General features: G+C 37.8%; 1 protein-coding gene across 1 annotated transcript; it reads right to left on the bottom strand.

Annotated features, from left to right (window-relative positions):
• Positions 1–3916: 3916 nt before the first annotated feature.
• On the bottom strand, positions 3917–12033 carry LOC107819808 (uncharacterized). The gene is made up of 5 exons (XM_016645961.2): positions 10258–12033; positions 9320–9504; positions 7981–8151; positions 6431–6883; positions 3917–4591 (listed from the first exon to the last, which is right to left on the bottom strand). Exons 1-5 carry the CDS (start codon positions 11747–11749, stop codon positions 4148–4150), a joined length of 2745 nt encoding a protein of 914 aa, XP_016501447.1. The 5' UTR covers positions 11750–12033; the 3' UTR covers positions 3917–4147.
• Between the last annotated feature and the right edge of the window lie 2136 nt (positions 12034–14169).

The raw sequence follows: 14169 nt of genomic DNA, 5'->3' as shown, positions 1-14169 counted from the left end.
AAATGGATTTTTAAGAGAAAAATGAAAGATGATGGCACTATTGATAAATTCAAGGCAAGACTTGTTGTCAAAGGGTATAGACAACGAGAAGGTCTTGACTACTTTGATACATACTCCCCAGTTACAAGGATTACGTCCATACGGATGTTAGTAGCATTAGCTGCAGTGTATGGTCTTGAAATTCATCAAATGGATGTTAAAACGGCCTTCTTAAATGGAGAGTTGGAGGAAGAAATTTACATGGAACAACCTGAAGGGTTTGTGGTTCCAGGTAAAGAAAATAAGGTATGTAGACTTGTTAAGTCCCTTTACGGACTAAAACAAGCACCCAAACAATGGCATGCGAAATTTGACCAAACAATGTTGTCAAATGGTTTTAAGATAAATGAATGTGATAAATGTGTGTACATTAAAAATGTTCCAAATCACATAGTCATTGTTTGCCTATATGTGGATGATATGCTGATAATGAGTAATAACATTGCCAACATAAATGCTACTAAGCGTATGCTAACTAGCAAGTTTGATATGAAGGACTTGGGAATTGCAGATTTAATTCTGGGGATTAAGATCCAAAAGACTCCTCAAGGCCTGGCATTGTCACAATCTCATTATATTAAGACAATACTTGAAAAATTCAAGCACTTGGGCTTTAAAGTTGCAAAGACTCCAATTGACGTGAATCTTGCACTAGCAAAGAACAAAGGCCAAAGCATATCACAATTGGATTATGCTCGTGTGTTGGGATGCTTAATGTACATCATGAATTGTACACGACCAGATATAGCTTGTGCTATAAGTAAACTAAGTCGATACACGAGCAATCCAGGCCAATCTCACTGGATGGCAATGAAACGAGTTTTGGGATACTTAGAACATACCCAAAACTTTGATTTGCACTACAGTAAATATCCTGCGGTGATTGAAGGATATTGTGATGCAAATTGGATCACCGGTTCAACTGATTCGAAGTCCACAAGTGGATATGTATTCACTATTGGTGGAGGAGCGGTATCTTGGAAGTCGTCCAAACAAACATGTATTGCCCGCTCTACAATGGAGGCTGAGTTCATAGCCTTAGATAAAGCCGGTGAAGAAGCTGAATGGCTCCGGAATTTCTTGGAAGATATTCCATTTTGGCCCAAACCGTTGGCACCAATATGCATACACTGTGATAGCCAAGCGGCAATTGGAAGGGCTGGGAGCGTTATGTATAACGGTAAATCTCGTCATATACGACGAAGACATAAAACCGTTAGGCAACTTCTCTCTAGAGGAATTATCACGATTGACTATGTAAAGTCAAGTGATAATGTGTCAGATCCACTTACAAAAGGCCTAACTAGAGAGGTAGTTGAGAAATCATCGAGGGGAATGGGACTATGGCCAAGAACAAGTCATTGTGGCGGTAACTCTACCTAGAAGACTGGAGATCCCAAGATCTAGGTTCAAGGAGATCAAACAAAGTCATTAATGACGGTTCAACATTGTCAACAAAATTTGTTTTAGTCCATTCTCGTGATGAGACAATGTTCAGTACCAAGGATAAAGCATTAAGGCTTTTTAATGATTTCTAAATTTGATACAGGGTATATCAAATAGTGTATCTATGAGATGACACGTTTAGGAATCACCTATGTATGTGTGAAGTGTTAGCCGCTTCAAGGAGAATTTTGCAAGGCCAATTCTCTACGCACTTATGAAACCAGGCAGTGTTCATGGCTGAAACGAACACAACAATGAGAACCAAAGACGGCTAAGGGATTGATTGTGTGACTTATGGTTGTCTAGGTATACACTAAAGTTCGACGGTTCAAAGATATCAAATCTACCGATTGACCGAGTATATCCGACATAAGTTCACTACGGAAAGTTCAAAGGGAAACCTACTTATCCAGATGCAATTAATTCTTGTTTGCAAATCACACAAGTTTTTCATGCATACTTCCATGATATAGCCATTCCCCATTCATGTGGGGGTTTGTTGAGTTTTTGTTTAAGATGAAATAGTCTTAAAATTAGAGTGAATGGGAAATGGGATTTGGATTCGGATTTGGTCAAATGATCGATCGATTGATTAATTTTTTGGACCAAATTTATTTGTTAATAGTGAATATTAACGTGATATAATCCATGTTTGTAACGGATATTTTTCAATCCGTGTATTGTGTTGCAACACTAAGCAACAATGCAGCCTAGTGCACCTCCCACAATGGTGCAAGTGTTCCTCCCACCAAGCAAGTGTATATACCACCATGTAAGTGCTTTCTCCATGATCTAGTGCTTGTTGCACCATGGAAGGGGCAGATTTCTCTCAAATAACTGCTATAAATAGAGCATAAGTTGGAGAGAAAGAAGAACACATCGTAAAAAACACTTGAAACACTCTGTATACACTTAATATACACTCTGTATACACTGGATATACACTCTGCATATACTGGATATACACTCTGTATACACTGCGTATACACTGGAAAAACGAATTGCAATTTGATATTCTCTTCAGTAAGAATTCAACATTGGCTATACTTTGCATTCCTTCCTCTCAGAATTTTCATTCGACTTCTGAGTTGTCCTCCTTATTCTGCATTGTTTTTAACTACAAACAAAGCATCCATAAGTGTGATTTGTTGCCGAACTTTGTGTTCGTTGAAACACTGGGGTTTGAAGTACCGCTACACCAGTGTGTAATTCGTTCTATCCTGGGAGGAAATAATCTATAACCTTGGGTACTAGGAGGGGATTAAATTCCTTAAGGAAACACTGTGAATTCAGTGGGCTCGAATTAATTTCTGTTTTTTATTTATATTTACGTTTATAAGCTAACGTTCTAATTTCCAGAATCATTATTTACAAGTACAGAGGAACAACAGAAATTCAGAATGTACTATAAACGATCAAAAAGAAGAAAAGAGAGAAAAATGAGACGAATGTCTCGCATTGAGGAGTAAAGTGCTATGATGAAAGTAGCCGCTTAAATGTCTTTGTTAAACGTCACTGTATGTGTTTGTATTCGGTATGTTATTTGGTTACTAAATGTAAATAGTTTTTGTATTCGTTATTTGGTTACTAAATGTAAATAGTTTTTGGCGGGTTAAAAAAAAAAAAAACAAATTCGTAGTGTTAGCAGATATTCTTTCTTGGGCTAAGCCAAGACTAGAGTAAATAGCCTTTTTATTTCAGAAACTAGACTGGCTGTTCCTTTTTTTTTTTCTAGTAAAGAATAAAAGGTGAAGATATTTAAAGTGACAGATATCTATTTATGAAAAGTACAAAAAAGATTGTCAACAGGTTTGACAAGATTATGTCAAATTTGAATAGAAGAAAATAAAAAGATTGCCACGAAACGAAAGGAATGAGGAACGAAAATTGGAAACTTGATTGTGAAATGATACAATTTTCATGTGAGTTAGTTTTTGCCGCAAGTGCTGCATGACCCCAAAAAAACAAATTTGAAGTCACAGGAATCCCGAATGGCAAACAGTGGAATGGATGATACGATGAGCAACCCAAACCCACACCTGCTAATTCACAAACTTAGTGATGGCAAACAGTGGAATGGATGATACGATGAGCAACCCAAACCCACACCTGCTAATTCACAAACTTAGTGATGGGATGTGATGGGATGCGGAGAGGGTAGGATGTATGCAGCCTTATCTCTACCCCTATCCTGGAACGGCAGAGTGCGGTAAGAACATCAGAAAAAGTGGAAGCAAATCATCTATCACCAAAGAAAACAAGCCAGATCGTGCTCCTTTCAGCGACTTCTCATTCAAGTTCACTATCCATTATAACAGCGCAGATATCTATAGTTGAACTCAGAATGTATGATTGCATTAACTGCACTTGAGGTTGCTAAAGAAGGAACTAACATAAAACATAATAGGAAAACACAAGTCTACGCGACGCATTAAATGATGAATTCTTGCAGTGTAACACTATAACTGCCATCCCGTTTTTAGGGATACAGGATAAACAGAAGTGTGTATTGAATAACAAGTGATTTTCACAACCTCCATGGGCAAACTCAAGTTACAACAAACTAACATTAATTTACAGGATTACGAATGCACCTAGTAAGTTTAAAATAAGGTCAAAATTTTCGAGTCCAACTAGTGCAGTAGAAGAATACAAACAACCTCTAAGAGCCTTGTCTCCTTCGTTTTATTCTTTCTAGAGCACCAAGATGACCATCATTATCTTTGTTCTTGGCAGCAGAGTCGTCCTCTGCTTCGTCACCTTCTTCCCTCTTACGGATTAAACCTCCAAAAACTGCAGCAGGGACATCCTTCTGCGCAATCTCAACCTTCTCTTCCTCTTCAGAGTCACTTTCCTCAGGTAGCTCAATATCCTCATTGTTTGTTGTCACTTTCTGTCCATTTGATTCAACTACTCCTGCACTTACAAATCCAACTACCCGACTCTGTTCTTTGCCCTTTGTTTCATCTTCTGGGGGCACTAACTGCCTCTCAAGAGCTGCCATCTCATCATCAGCAACACCAGCTTTTTTCAACACATCCTTTGCTTCCTCAAGGGTCTGCATCTGATCCTTTTGCATGAGATACTCAGGTAGGATAAAATGTGTCTGCAGGTATAAAAAGCATTTCAGTATGGTCCATCAACAGAATACAAGAAATGCAGAAACGAGAAAACATAATCACATCAAACTCTTAAAAAGAATATTATACCAGGTCCATGAGCTTCGTATACAACAATACTTAAAAACTATATGCATGACGAAAAGGTCACAAATGTGCAACAAGCAGGAAGCAACAGAAAGTATTCCCTATGATTGTGGTTTCACTCAAGGGATCTGCCTTAAACCCATATCATATTAAAACTCCATGATGCATACTATAATTATACCCACAAAAAATGATGCGTGCTATTTGCATATGAGTTTGTGTTATTGACAAAACTAGCAAGAATGTCAGCCAAAAACTAGAACTACAGAGAAACTGAGAAAGCTAGTATTCTAGAGAGTAAGGGTTAGTTGAAGTAAGACGAGTAGAGGAACTACAAGTTATAATAACTACTACGAACTCAAATGTATTCTTTTTGATAGGTTGGATAATTCAAATATCTAAGCAATCTTCCCAGAAATACAATGGTAGATAAAGATAGAACATACAGAACTAAATTAGGATAATTCAAATGGAGGAGCAATAAGGAATGAACATTGGCTCTCAAAAGCCGATATATAGGTATCGGTGTTTCCTAAATACAATTGTTAAGATGAATATCTGATCATACATGAAAATAACTAGAAATGATCAAACTAATCTAGGAACACAAACATGTGACAGAGATGATAAAAAGAAAGGTTGGTTGCCTAAGATGGTTCGGCCATGTTTTACGTAGATATCCAAATTCACAGATCCATTAGTGTCACATGTGATGATCTGAAGTGCTAAAGGGGAAAGAGGTAAACCTAAAATAAAAAAATAAAAAAGAAGTCCCAAAAGACCTAAAATCTCTCAGAAATGCAGACTTCGATAAAAAAAACACTGGTAACAAATGATCAATATGGGTAATACCAACCGGTTGAGATATCTGTTACTTCCATTAGATTTGTCAGAAGTCCTTTAGTTTGGTTAAAGACTTTTATACCACTGAAGGGAAAAGTGTGAGATTTAGAGAACCTAAATTCACCCTTAAAAGACAAGTAAATTTTCAGTATTGGAATGCAAGGACTGGAATATAACATAGAGGATCCACATAACTAACTCCACTTCTTTGATTTTAAGGTGTAGTTGACTGATTTGATATATATAACATTACCAAGTCCGTGAGAGTTTATATACCAAAAAGTTTAATATAGTAGTTCTCAGCTAAGTTGCCAAGTAGCTAAGAACTACATTATGCTCTTTCCTATTTTCAAGAAGTTTCCTGGCATATAACATAAGTAGTTCTGGTACAATCAGTTTCCCAGTTGCAAAATTTAGCTGTCATCTTCCAAAGTTAATTATACGCCATGTTGGATTATACACGTTGCAAAGTAATTGTTTTATTTTGATTAAGTTGGTAGTAACATTAATCTCCATTCATCTGACCAGATCAATCCTTCTTATCCCAGCCCCCCAACCCCCCCCCCCCCAAATAGAAGCCATTAAGTGCAAAAACAATTTCCCTTATTCACCTTCTTTAATGCCGCGGATACTCTTTTTTTGTGACCTCCCATCAATCCTGCACTTGTGGCTGCAGCCATGCAGCGGATCCGGGACCGCATTAGCGTCCTGGAAGACAGGAAACGGGCCCACCTCCAAGAACAGGAAGACCTAATTGTGGGTGCGGGGGGGTGAGGTTATGCCACAGGTACTCTTTGGTCCCAATTCTTTGTGAGAATGCTATTGTGCTCCCTATTTACTCATCTTAAGTACATCATAGGTAACTAACTTAATGATTAATTGAACATGTTTTTTACCTGGCTGTAGCTTGCAGATACACTCCTCTTCACACGGAGCATCTCGCGGAAGGTATCCTCGTTTCCATGCTGCACCTCAAACTCATGCCACTTATTCCAGAAATCAGGGTCTGATCTAGGGTCTGCGAATTGTGATGAGTGTTTGTATAGTGCACGGGCACGGTCGATCTCTCCTAGGCTCTTCTCCAGTTCAGCATACTTTAAGCACATAACTTTCACATCCTTGTCTGGAAGCCCAGACTCAATTGCTTGTTCATATATCTCCCTTGTTCTTGGAACACCAAATATCTCAGCTGCCCGGGCTATGTAAATCTCGTACATGCTCAATTTCTCATTTGCTGGAACAGCTTTTGTAGCTTGATCATACACTCTCATAGCCCGCTTGGCAAGACCATGGTCTTCCTCTAATTTAGCATATTGAAGATACAATGGCTTCACAGCATCAGCAGGAGTCTGGTAGGAATTGAAACAGAGACAGTATGAGGTGAGTATCAAAACATACCTAGTCAAATATAAATTATGGAGCATGCTTTGAGATGCAACTATGGAGTATGGAGAGAAGAGGTAGTTAGAATTAAATAAGAGCCTCTACAAACAGCAGTAAGCAAAATTTCTCCCATAATTTGGAGGTGCAATTATTATCCAAGAGATGGCCACATATAGGTATTCTAGACCAAAACAACAGGTTTCTGTGATATCGACAAACTACCGGAACATAGGTGAAGCTGTGTGTATATTTACTGTGCAACAAAAATAAATATAAGATGCACACAGGTAGACAGGGAAAGATGTCAAACTAAACCTAAGAAGGAAAATCAAGAAGCACAGCAGACTGCATAAAATGATTCAATGAGTGGTCTACACATAAGTGACGCCCTTATCCAGGTAGAAATACTAAGATATTAAAAGTAGAGGACGAGGAAGGCCAAAGAGATAATTTAGAAAGTAGTTGAAGAATAATGATAAACAGTGGCTGATGGGAGATGGATGTCCTGACACTTTCTTTTACAGAAACAGATGGCACACACAACAATATAGGTAGCCAATGATTTCTCCCATCAGTTAAAATCTGTTTTTAAAAAAAGATTCGCCAATTATTCTTCTTTCATTTACAATGTTAGTTGATTGATTGACACTAAATTGGACCCCAAAAAGAAGTGGATGTTCCTGCTGTACAAGAGGTATGCAAGTCCAAGGAGTTCTACAGAATATTCAAAAGAGTGACTGCTGCCCTTATGGATATTCTACATGCATAATCATATGATACTGTTAATGAGAAGCGAATGTTCCACTATCAGAGAGATTGGTAACATCTCTACAAATTCATGAAGGGAGATGGAGAAAAAACAAGGAAAAACTCAGGAGATTTTTATACATAAGATGAGAACCATATCAATTAAAAAAACGAATCCTTGAACTCTAATAACGACCATTAATAAACTTACCTTTCTGGATTATAGTAGGATTCGATTTTACAGTTCAGAATTATATCATAGCAAATCAAAGTTTTATTTGTTGACTAAACACAAATGGTACTGTCATATACATACCTCTTCCACGGCATGCTCAAATAACTCTCTAGCTCGTTCCAGCTTTGACTTCCCATATCTCTTCACAAATTTGGAAAGATAGGTAACCCATATATCCTTTACATGTGGGTACTTGAAGATCTTCACACCCCTCTCATAAACCTTGAATGCATCCTCAAAGTACTTATGATCCTATACAAATGAATACGAGACATTAGGTTAAATCCAATTGCGCCAGGGAACAAAGAAATCTTATATTCTTTTCTAGAGTTCTTTGCATTTTGCACCTCTAATGTATGCATCTTTTTTCCCTTAGTCTTCAATTTATCCTCTTGTTTTTTATGATTTACATCTTAATATTTTAATTTCTCTGTGAAATAATAAAAGAGTCATTTTGTGATGGATAAAATCATAAAATAGTAATTAAGTAATCAACAAAAAAGCAGAGTGAAGAGAGGGAAAATGAAAAAATGGGGGATCATTAACTATGCAAAAGGCTCCTTCTAGATGGCAAATCAATAACAGTTAAGATTTCCAGGTCATAAAAGTAAGAGTGCAAGGATTTCATGCTTTAAGGAGACATTACGATACCATCGTACAGCATAAGGACATCACTCCACTACTTGGATTGGTGCAGAAAACACTATCTGATATTTGTTACAATATCCTTTTGGGGGAATTAAAAAGAAATTTCGCCTAGCAAGCCACAAATCAAATAGTTAGTATTTCTTTAATAAAACTCAAAGATGTTATTTAGCTTCAAAATGGGGAGAAGTGATGGAATGGAAAATTCAGTACTCTAGGGGAGAAGATTTAAAATAGCTGTTGAATCATGGAAGCTCTAAGTTACGTACACAATGAATGTTCTTGGCCAGTTATTTACAGAGATGTCAAGTTATCAAGCACTTCTTAGTGACAAATTAGTATCCTCACGTGTCTTGTCAGATATGCTATCGGAGATCCTTCTAATCTGATGAAAGAAAAAAAAAGAGGTCATCGTAATCTGGAGATTAGTAGCTTGCTCATGTTCCCTTCCATCTTTCTCCCACTATTGCCCCTTATTCCTTTTCCTTCTATTTTCACCTTTCCAACTCCACTTTTTTGTCTTCGGGTAATTTAATCCCTATTTTGCCCTCACAGAATTATCTCTTCTAACGCTTTGCAAAATAATCAATAGGTTAGGGGGTAGATCGTATAAAAAAGAAAAAGAGGAAAAGGTGCAAACCAAGAAATGGTTCATACATTAGGGATGCAAAATGCAAAGAACTCCCCATTCTTTTAAGAGCATGTGAAACAGTAGGATGATACAAAGGTAAAGATGAGAAAAAAACTCAGCAGTCATTGCGAGTAAAATGCATACCTCCAGAAGTACTGCATAGTTTATTATAATCTGGGGCGTAGCAATTTTCAGATCCAAAATTCTCTCATATACTGCACGAGTTGACTCTAGGGTTCCTAGACTCTCCTCCAAATCCACATACAATAACCAAAGCCTTAGAGATTTGTGTAGCTTCATCTGCACTGGTTCATTTCCATCAGCAGCAACTGCATATTAATATAATTTATGAAGAGAGCACCCAAGAGTTAGCCCAAATATCCATACAGCATTAATCGATTGGAATGAAATTAGAAATCTTGATTCCTCAGTCATGATATACTATATGTTATATTAAAAGTTTTCAACTGTATTTTTATAGACTGAGATTGATTGATCATGGAACTCCAAAAAGACAATTAAAAGCATATGGTGAGTTCTATAGACAGAAGGGTCCAAAGGTAGAGACAACTTTTACTTTTTGCTATATTTCAGTTTCAAGAGAAATTGTCTTAGAATCCTCTATGGGCTGTCTAAAATATTTCCAATTGCAAGCTTTTTTCTCACTAATTGTTACTTCTGTTGATTGTTTTACTTCAAAAGTAACACGAGACCCAAATTTATTTTTATCCAGCAGGCCCTGGCACTTCTCTTATTTATATATAATGCTATACCTACAAAGAGGAATTAATAATACTAAGAACAGAGTATCATGTTTGCCACTGAACCTGTAGCTGCATTTCAACTCCGTTTCTGCTGTTGTATACTGTCATTTCAGGTTTTTTATATGACAAATTTTCAAAATTTAGTTACTGATAAATGGTAATACCAATATAGTACTATATTTGCATTCCGTGACTCAGTTAGATCTAATGTTGAACTATTACTTAGGCTTGATGGGCTAAATACTTCAACAAGCGACTAGAATAAAGAAACAAGCATGAGAGAAAAGGAGCTCAGATACGAAGGAAGGCCAGAGTTACCTCTCCGCTTGACCTCAACAGTTGGTTCAGCAGTGGCACGTCTCATCAGTTCCAGAGCACCCTTGAAATTCCTGTGCCGTAGTTCCATCTCTGCCCATTCACACCAAACACTAGCCAGATGATCCACAGTTTTGTAGTTCACCTGAACTGCCTTATCAAAGATGACTCTTGCATTTGCAATATCCTTATGGTTTTCATAAAGTTTTGCAAATGCAACCCACAAAGTATGTGGCTTTCCCACAGCCTTCATTGGGTCAATAGTTCTAACTGCCTCAGTGTATGTTAATATTTGCTTCGTCGGATTCCCTTCAAAAAGTTTTACCCTTCTATGCCATTGTTCCACGTTATGTGGATTTTGCCTTAGAAGGACACTATTCGCGAGTTCCGGCCTCCTATCCATAAGATGCTCTAGCCTCGCTAATCTCAAATCAACATCCTTATCATCATTTAACCAAAACCCTCTAAGCTTCTTTTCCAATTTTGCCACATTCAACCGATCATCCTCCTCGTCCACATCTTCCTCCACCCCAACCTCACTGTTAGTCTCTTCATCCTCCACCTCGCTGTCACTCATCTCCTCCATTTTCAAGGCAAGCATACTTTCCTCAAACTGCGAGTATGCATCAAAAATAACACTAAAATCCCTAACAGTGACCACAGTGGTCATCCCTTCTTCGAAAATATCCCTCGCCTTCTCAACCAACTTCCTCCTAATGTAATAATCCGCCAATGATGTCCAAAGCCTCCCAACCTCATCCGTAAACTTCTTAATCCCTCCTCGAATAATCGCATCCACATTCAAACCCGAAATTTCAGTAGCATGCTGTGTTAACAAGTCACACAACTCCAACCAGAGCCTATGTTTAGTCTTCCCTTTAATAGAATAAAACTGATCATCATTCAATACACCAGCTAACCTCTCGGCCGCCTCCTGCCACAGCTCGGAATTCAACAAAAACTCGAGCAAATCCTCAATATGTGAAGGGTCATACTTCAAGTACCTCCTATAAACCCTAAGTGAAGTTTCAATAGGAATTCCCCTTTGACTAACAAACACTAAATAAGGTTCCCAAATCCTATCATGCTGAGTAACAGGCAACGCACACAATGCTCTATCAAAAGTGCGTCGGGTTCGGGTAACGAGCTTTTGCTCAGTTAAACTTACCAGGTACATGATCCAAATCCGCGGCATTTTGTGCATCGTAACGAGAGCTCTCTCGAAAGTGTTGTTTAGGGTTTGAAACTGCGAGTGAGTAACTGGAAGATTCCGAACTAATTCGAGGCGTTCGCGGAGATACGCGTGCCATAATTTGTAACTTCCGGGTAGAGCTTTTAGAGCTCGTTCGTAAATTACTGCTCTTTTCTTGAATGGCGAATCTGCTCGTGCCACTAAATAACGCCACCACAGTTTCAAGCTGAACGGGTTGCGGAGGAGCTCTTCCTCGTACGGAAGGTCATCTTGGCTAGGGTAGAGCTCTTTGGGGATTGACATTTTTGGCTGTTATTTTGAAATGGGATTTTAGATTGAATAAAACTTTGTTTAGGAATGAGAGTATTATATAAAGAGTTCAGAAAGAGGACCGCCGGAGCGAATACTGGGTTTTTTGCAGGGATGAAAAACCCTTATTCAAAACAGATCGAGGATAAGGAAGATGAGAGACCGAACCGGCCCAAAGCTCCGGTCTCTTTTTTCCTTTGAGATTTTTCTTTTAAACTATCGGAGATAGATCACTTTCATCCTCCGTTAATTTTTGTATCAAAAAAGTTCCTGCCGTTAGTTTTTTGGCTCACTCTTATCCTTCACACTAATAGACCTCCAACTTGGTCTAAAAAAACGGAAAATGGCCAAAAATATTCTTGAACTATTGATAATAGATCACTTTTATCATTCATTAGTTTTTGGTACCACAATAGCCAGCAAAATTACTTCATCATCTTTCAAAGTACTTACATACCTGCAAATTACTTCTGCATTTTTCATCTTTGATTGTTAAACAAAAACCTACAACAAATCGCTTTATAAATTTTATTGCAGAATCCTAAAACTATAGATGAACATCTAGAATGACTTTTATTCAACTTTTGGATGAAATTAAAAAAAAAGTTATTTTTAATATTCAAAACCATAGCTACCACCACAGATGATTGAGATGTTAAATTTCACCATCAGATTTTGCAGTAGAAAGCCTATGGGGTAAAAATGTGTTAGTGGACGGAGAGAGTGATGAGCAAAAGGAGATGACCAAGTGTTGTGGTAGTTATGGTTGTTCTGTTGCGGAAGCCAAATGTATATAGTGTGAATAAGTCACAACTACTATATCAAAAATTATGACAGCCACCAAATAATAAATAAGACAGTAAAGCAACAATAAAGGGAACACCAGAATTTACGAGGTTCGGCTAGTTTTGCCTACTCCTCGGATACAACCAATATTTTATTCCACTCCAAAAATACAAGTGAAATAATACTAAAGAGAGAAGATACAAATGTCTTAAACAGATGAGAAGGCAAATGAGAGATGTGTTTAAATCCTAAACATTAAGCCTTCTTTTATAGGGGGGAAATCCCCCCAACTATTGCTAACCCACCGATGTGGGAAGCTGAAATATTTGACATTTCAACAAATCTCCACCTTGGCAAAAATTCCACGTCTTTAATTTTCTCTCTATAACAAATTTTGGTTGTGTCTTCATCTTCAATCTTCAGTGTTTAACAATGTTGATCAAATCCAAACAATGTTGAAACTTGACCGCAGTCACCACCTTTGTCAGCATATCAGCAGGATTCTCCGTAGTATGAATTTTCTTCACCGTGACTCCACCTTCTTCTATGATTTCTCGTACGAAATGATATCGAACATCAATGTGCTTCGTCCTTGCATGATAAACTTGGTTCTTCGCTAATTGAATAGCACTTTGACTATCACAAAAAATTGTGATACCTTTTTGTTCAACACCAAGCTCCTTTAGCAATCTTTGAAGCCAAATTGCCTCTTTCACAGCCTCTGTAATAGCCATGTACTCTGCCTCTGTTGTAGACAAAGCAACTGTTGACTGCAAAGTAGACTTCCAACTAACTGGTGCCTTTGCAAAAGTAAACACATAACCAGTAGTTGATCTTCGTTTGTCCATATCACCCGCAAAATCTGAGTCACAATATCCAACTACAAACTGATTGTCTTCCTGCTCAAAAACTAACCCGACATCTACAGTATTATGAATATACCGTAGAATCCACTTCACAGCTTGCCAATGCTCCTTCCCTGGATTGTGCATATATCTGCTAATAACTCCAACAGCTTGTGAAATGTCAGGCCTTGTGCAAACCATTGCATACATCAAGCTACCAACAGCATTTGCGTATGGTACCTTTGACATATACTCTCGTTCAGCTTCATCCATTGGCGACATAGTAGTACTTAGCTTAAAATGGGGAGCAAGTGGAGTACTAACTGGCTTAGTCTTGTCATCTATGCCAAAACGTTGTAGTACTCTCTTCAAATATTCTTTCTGAGATAAACAGAGTTTCTTTGAACGTCTATCTCTAATTATCTCCATGTCAAGAATTTTCTTTGCCTCACCCAGATCCTTCATCTCGAACTCCTTCTTCAGTTGAATCTTCAACTTATCAATTTCTTCCGAATTCTTGGAAGCTATCAACATATCATCAACATATAGGAGAAGATATACAAAGGAACCATCTTTAAGCTTGTGCAAATACACACAATGATCGTATTTGCTTCTCTTGTACCCTTGCCGCAACATAAACTCGTCAAATCGCTTGTACCATTGTCTAGAAGATTGTTTCAATCCGTACAACGATTTTTCAAGTTTGCACACCATATTTTCTTTTCCAGCAACTTTGAATCCTTCTGGCTGAGTCATGTAGATTTCCTCCTCCAAGTTTCCATG

The sequence above is a fragment of the Nicotiana tabacum genome, chromosome 22 (genome assembly GCF_000715075.1).
Source record: "Nicotiana tabacum cultivar K326 chromosome 22, ASM71507v2, whole genome shotgun sequence".
Classification (NCBI taxonomy): domain Eukaryota; kingdom Viridiplantae; phylum Streptophyta; class Magnoliopsida; order Solanales; family Solanaceae; genus Nicotiana; species Nicotiana tabacum.
This window is presented reverse-complemented; position numbering and strand designations above follow the sequence as displayed.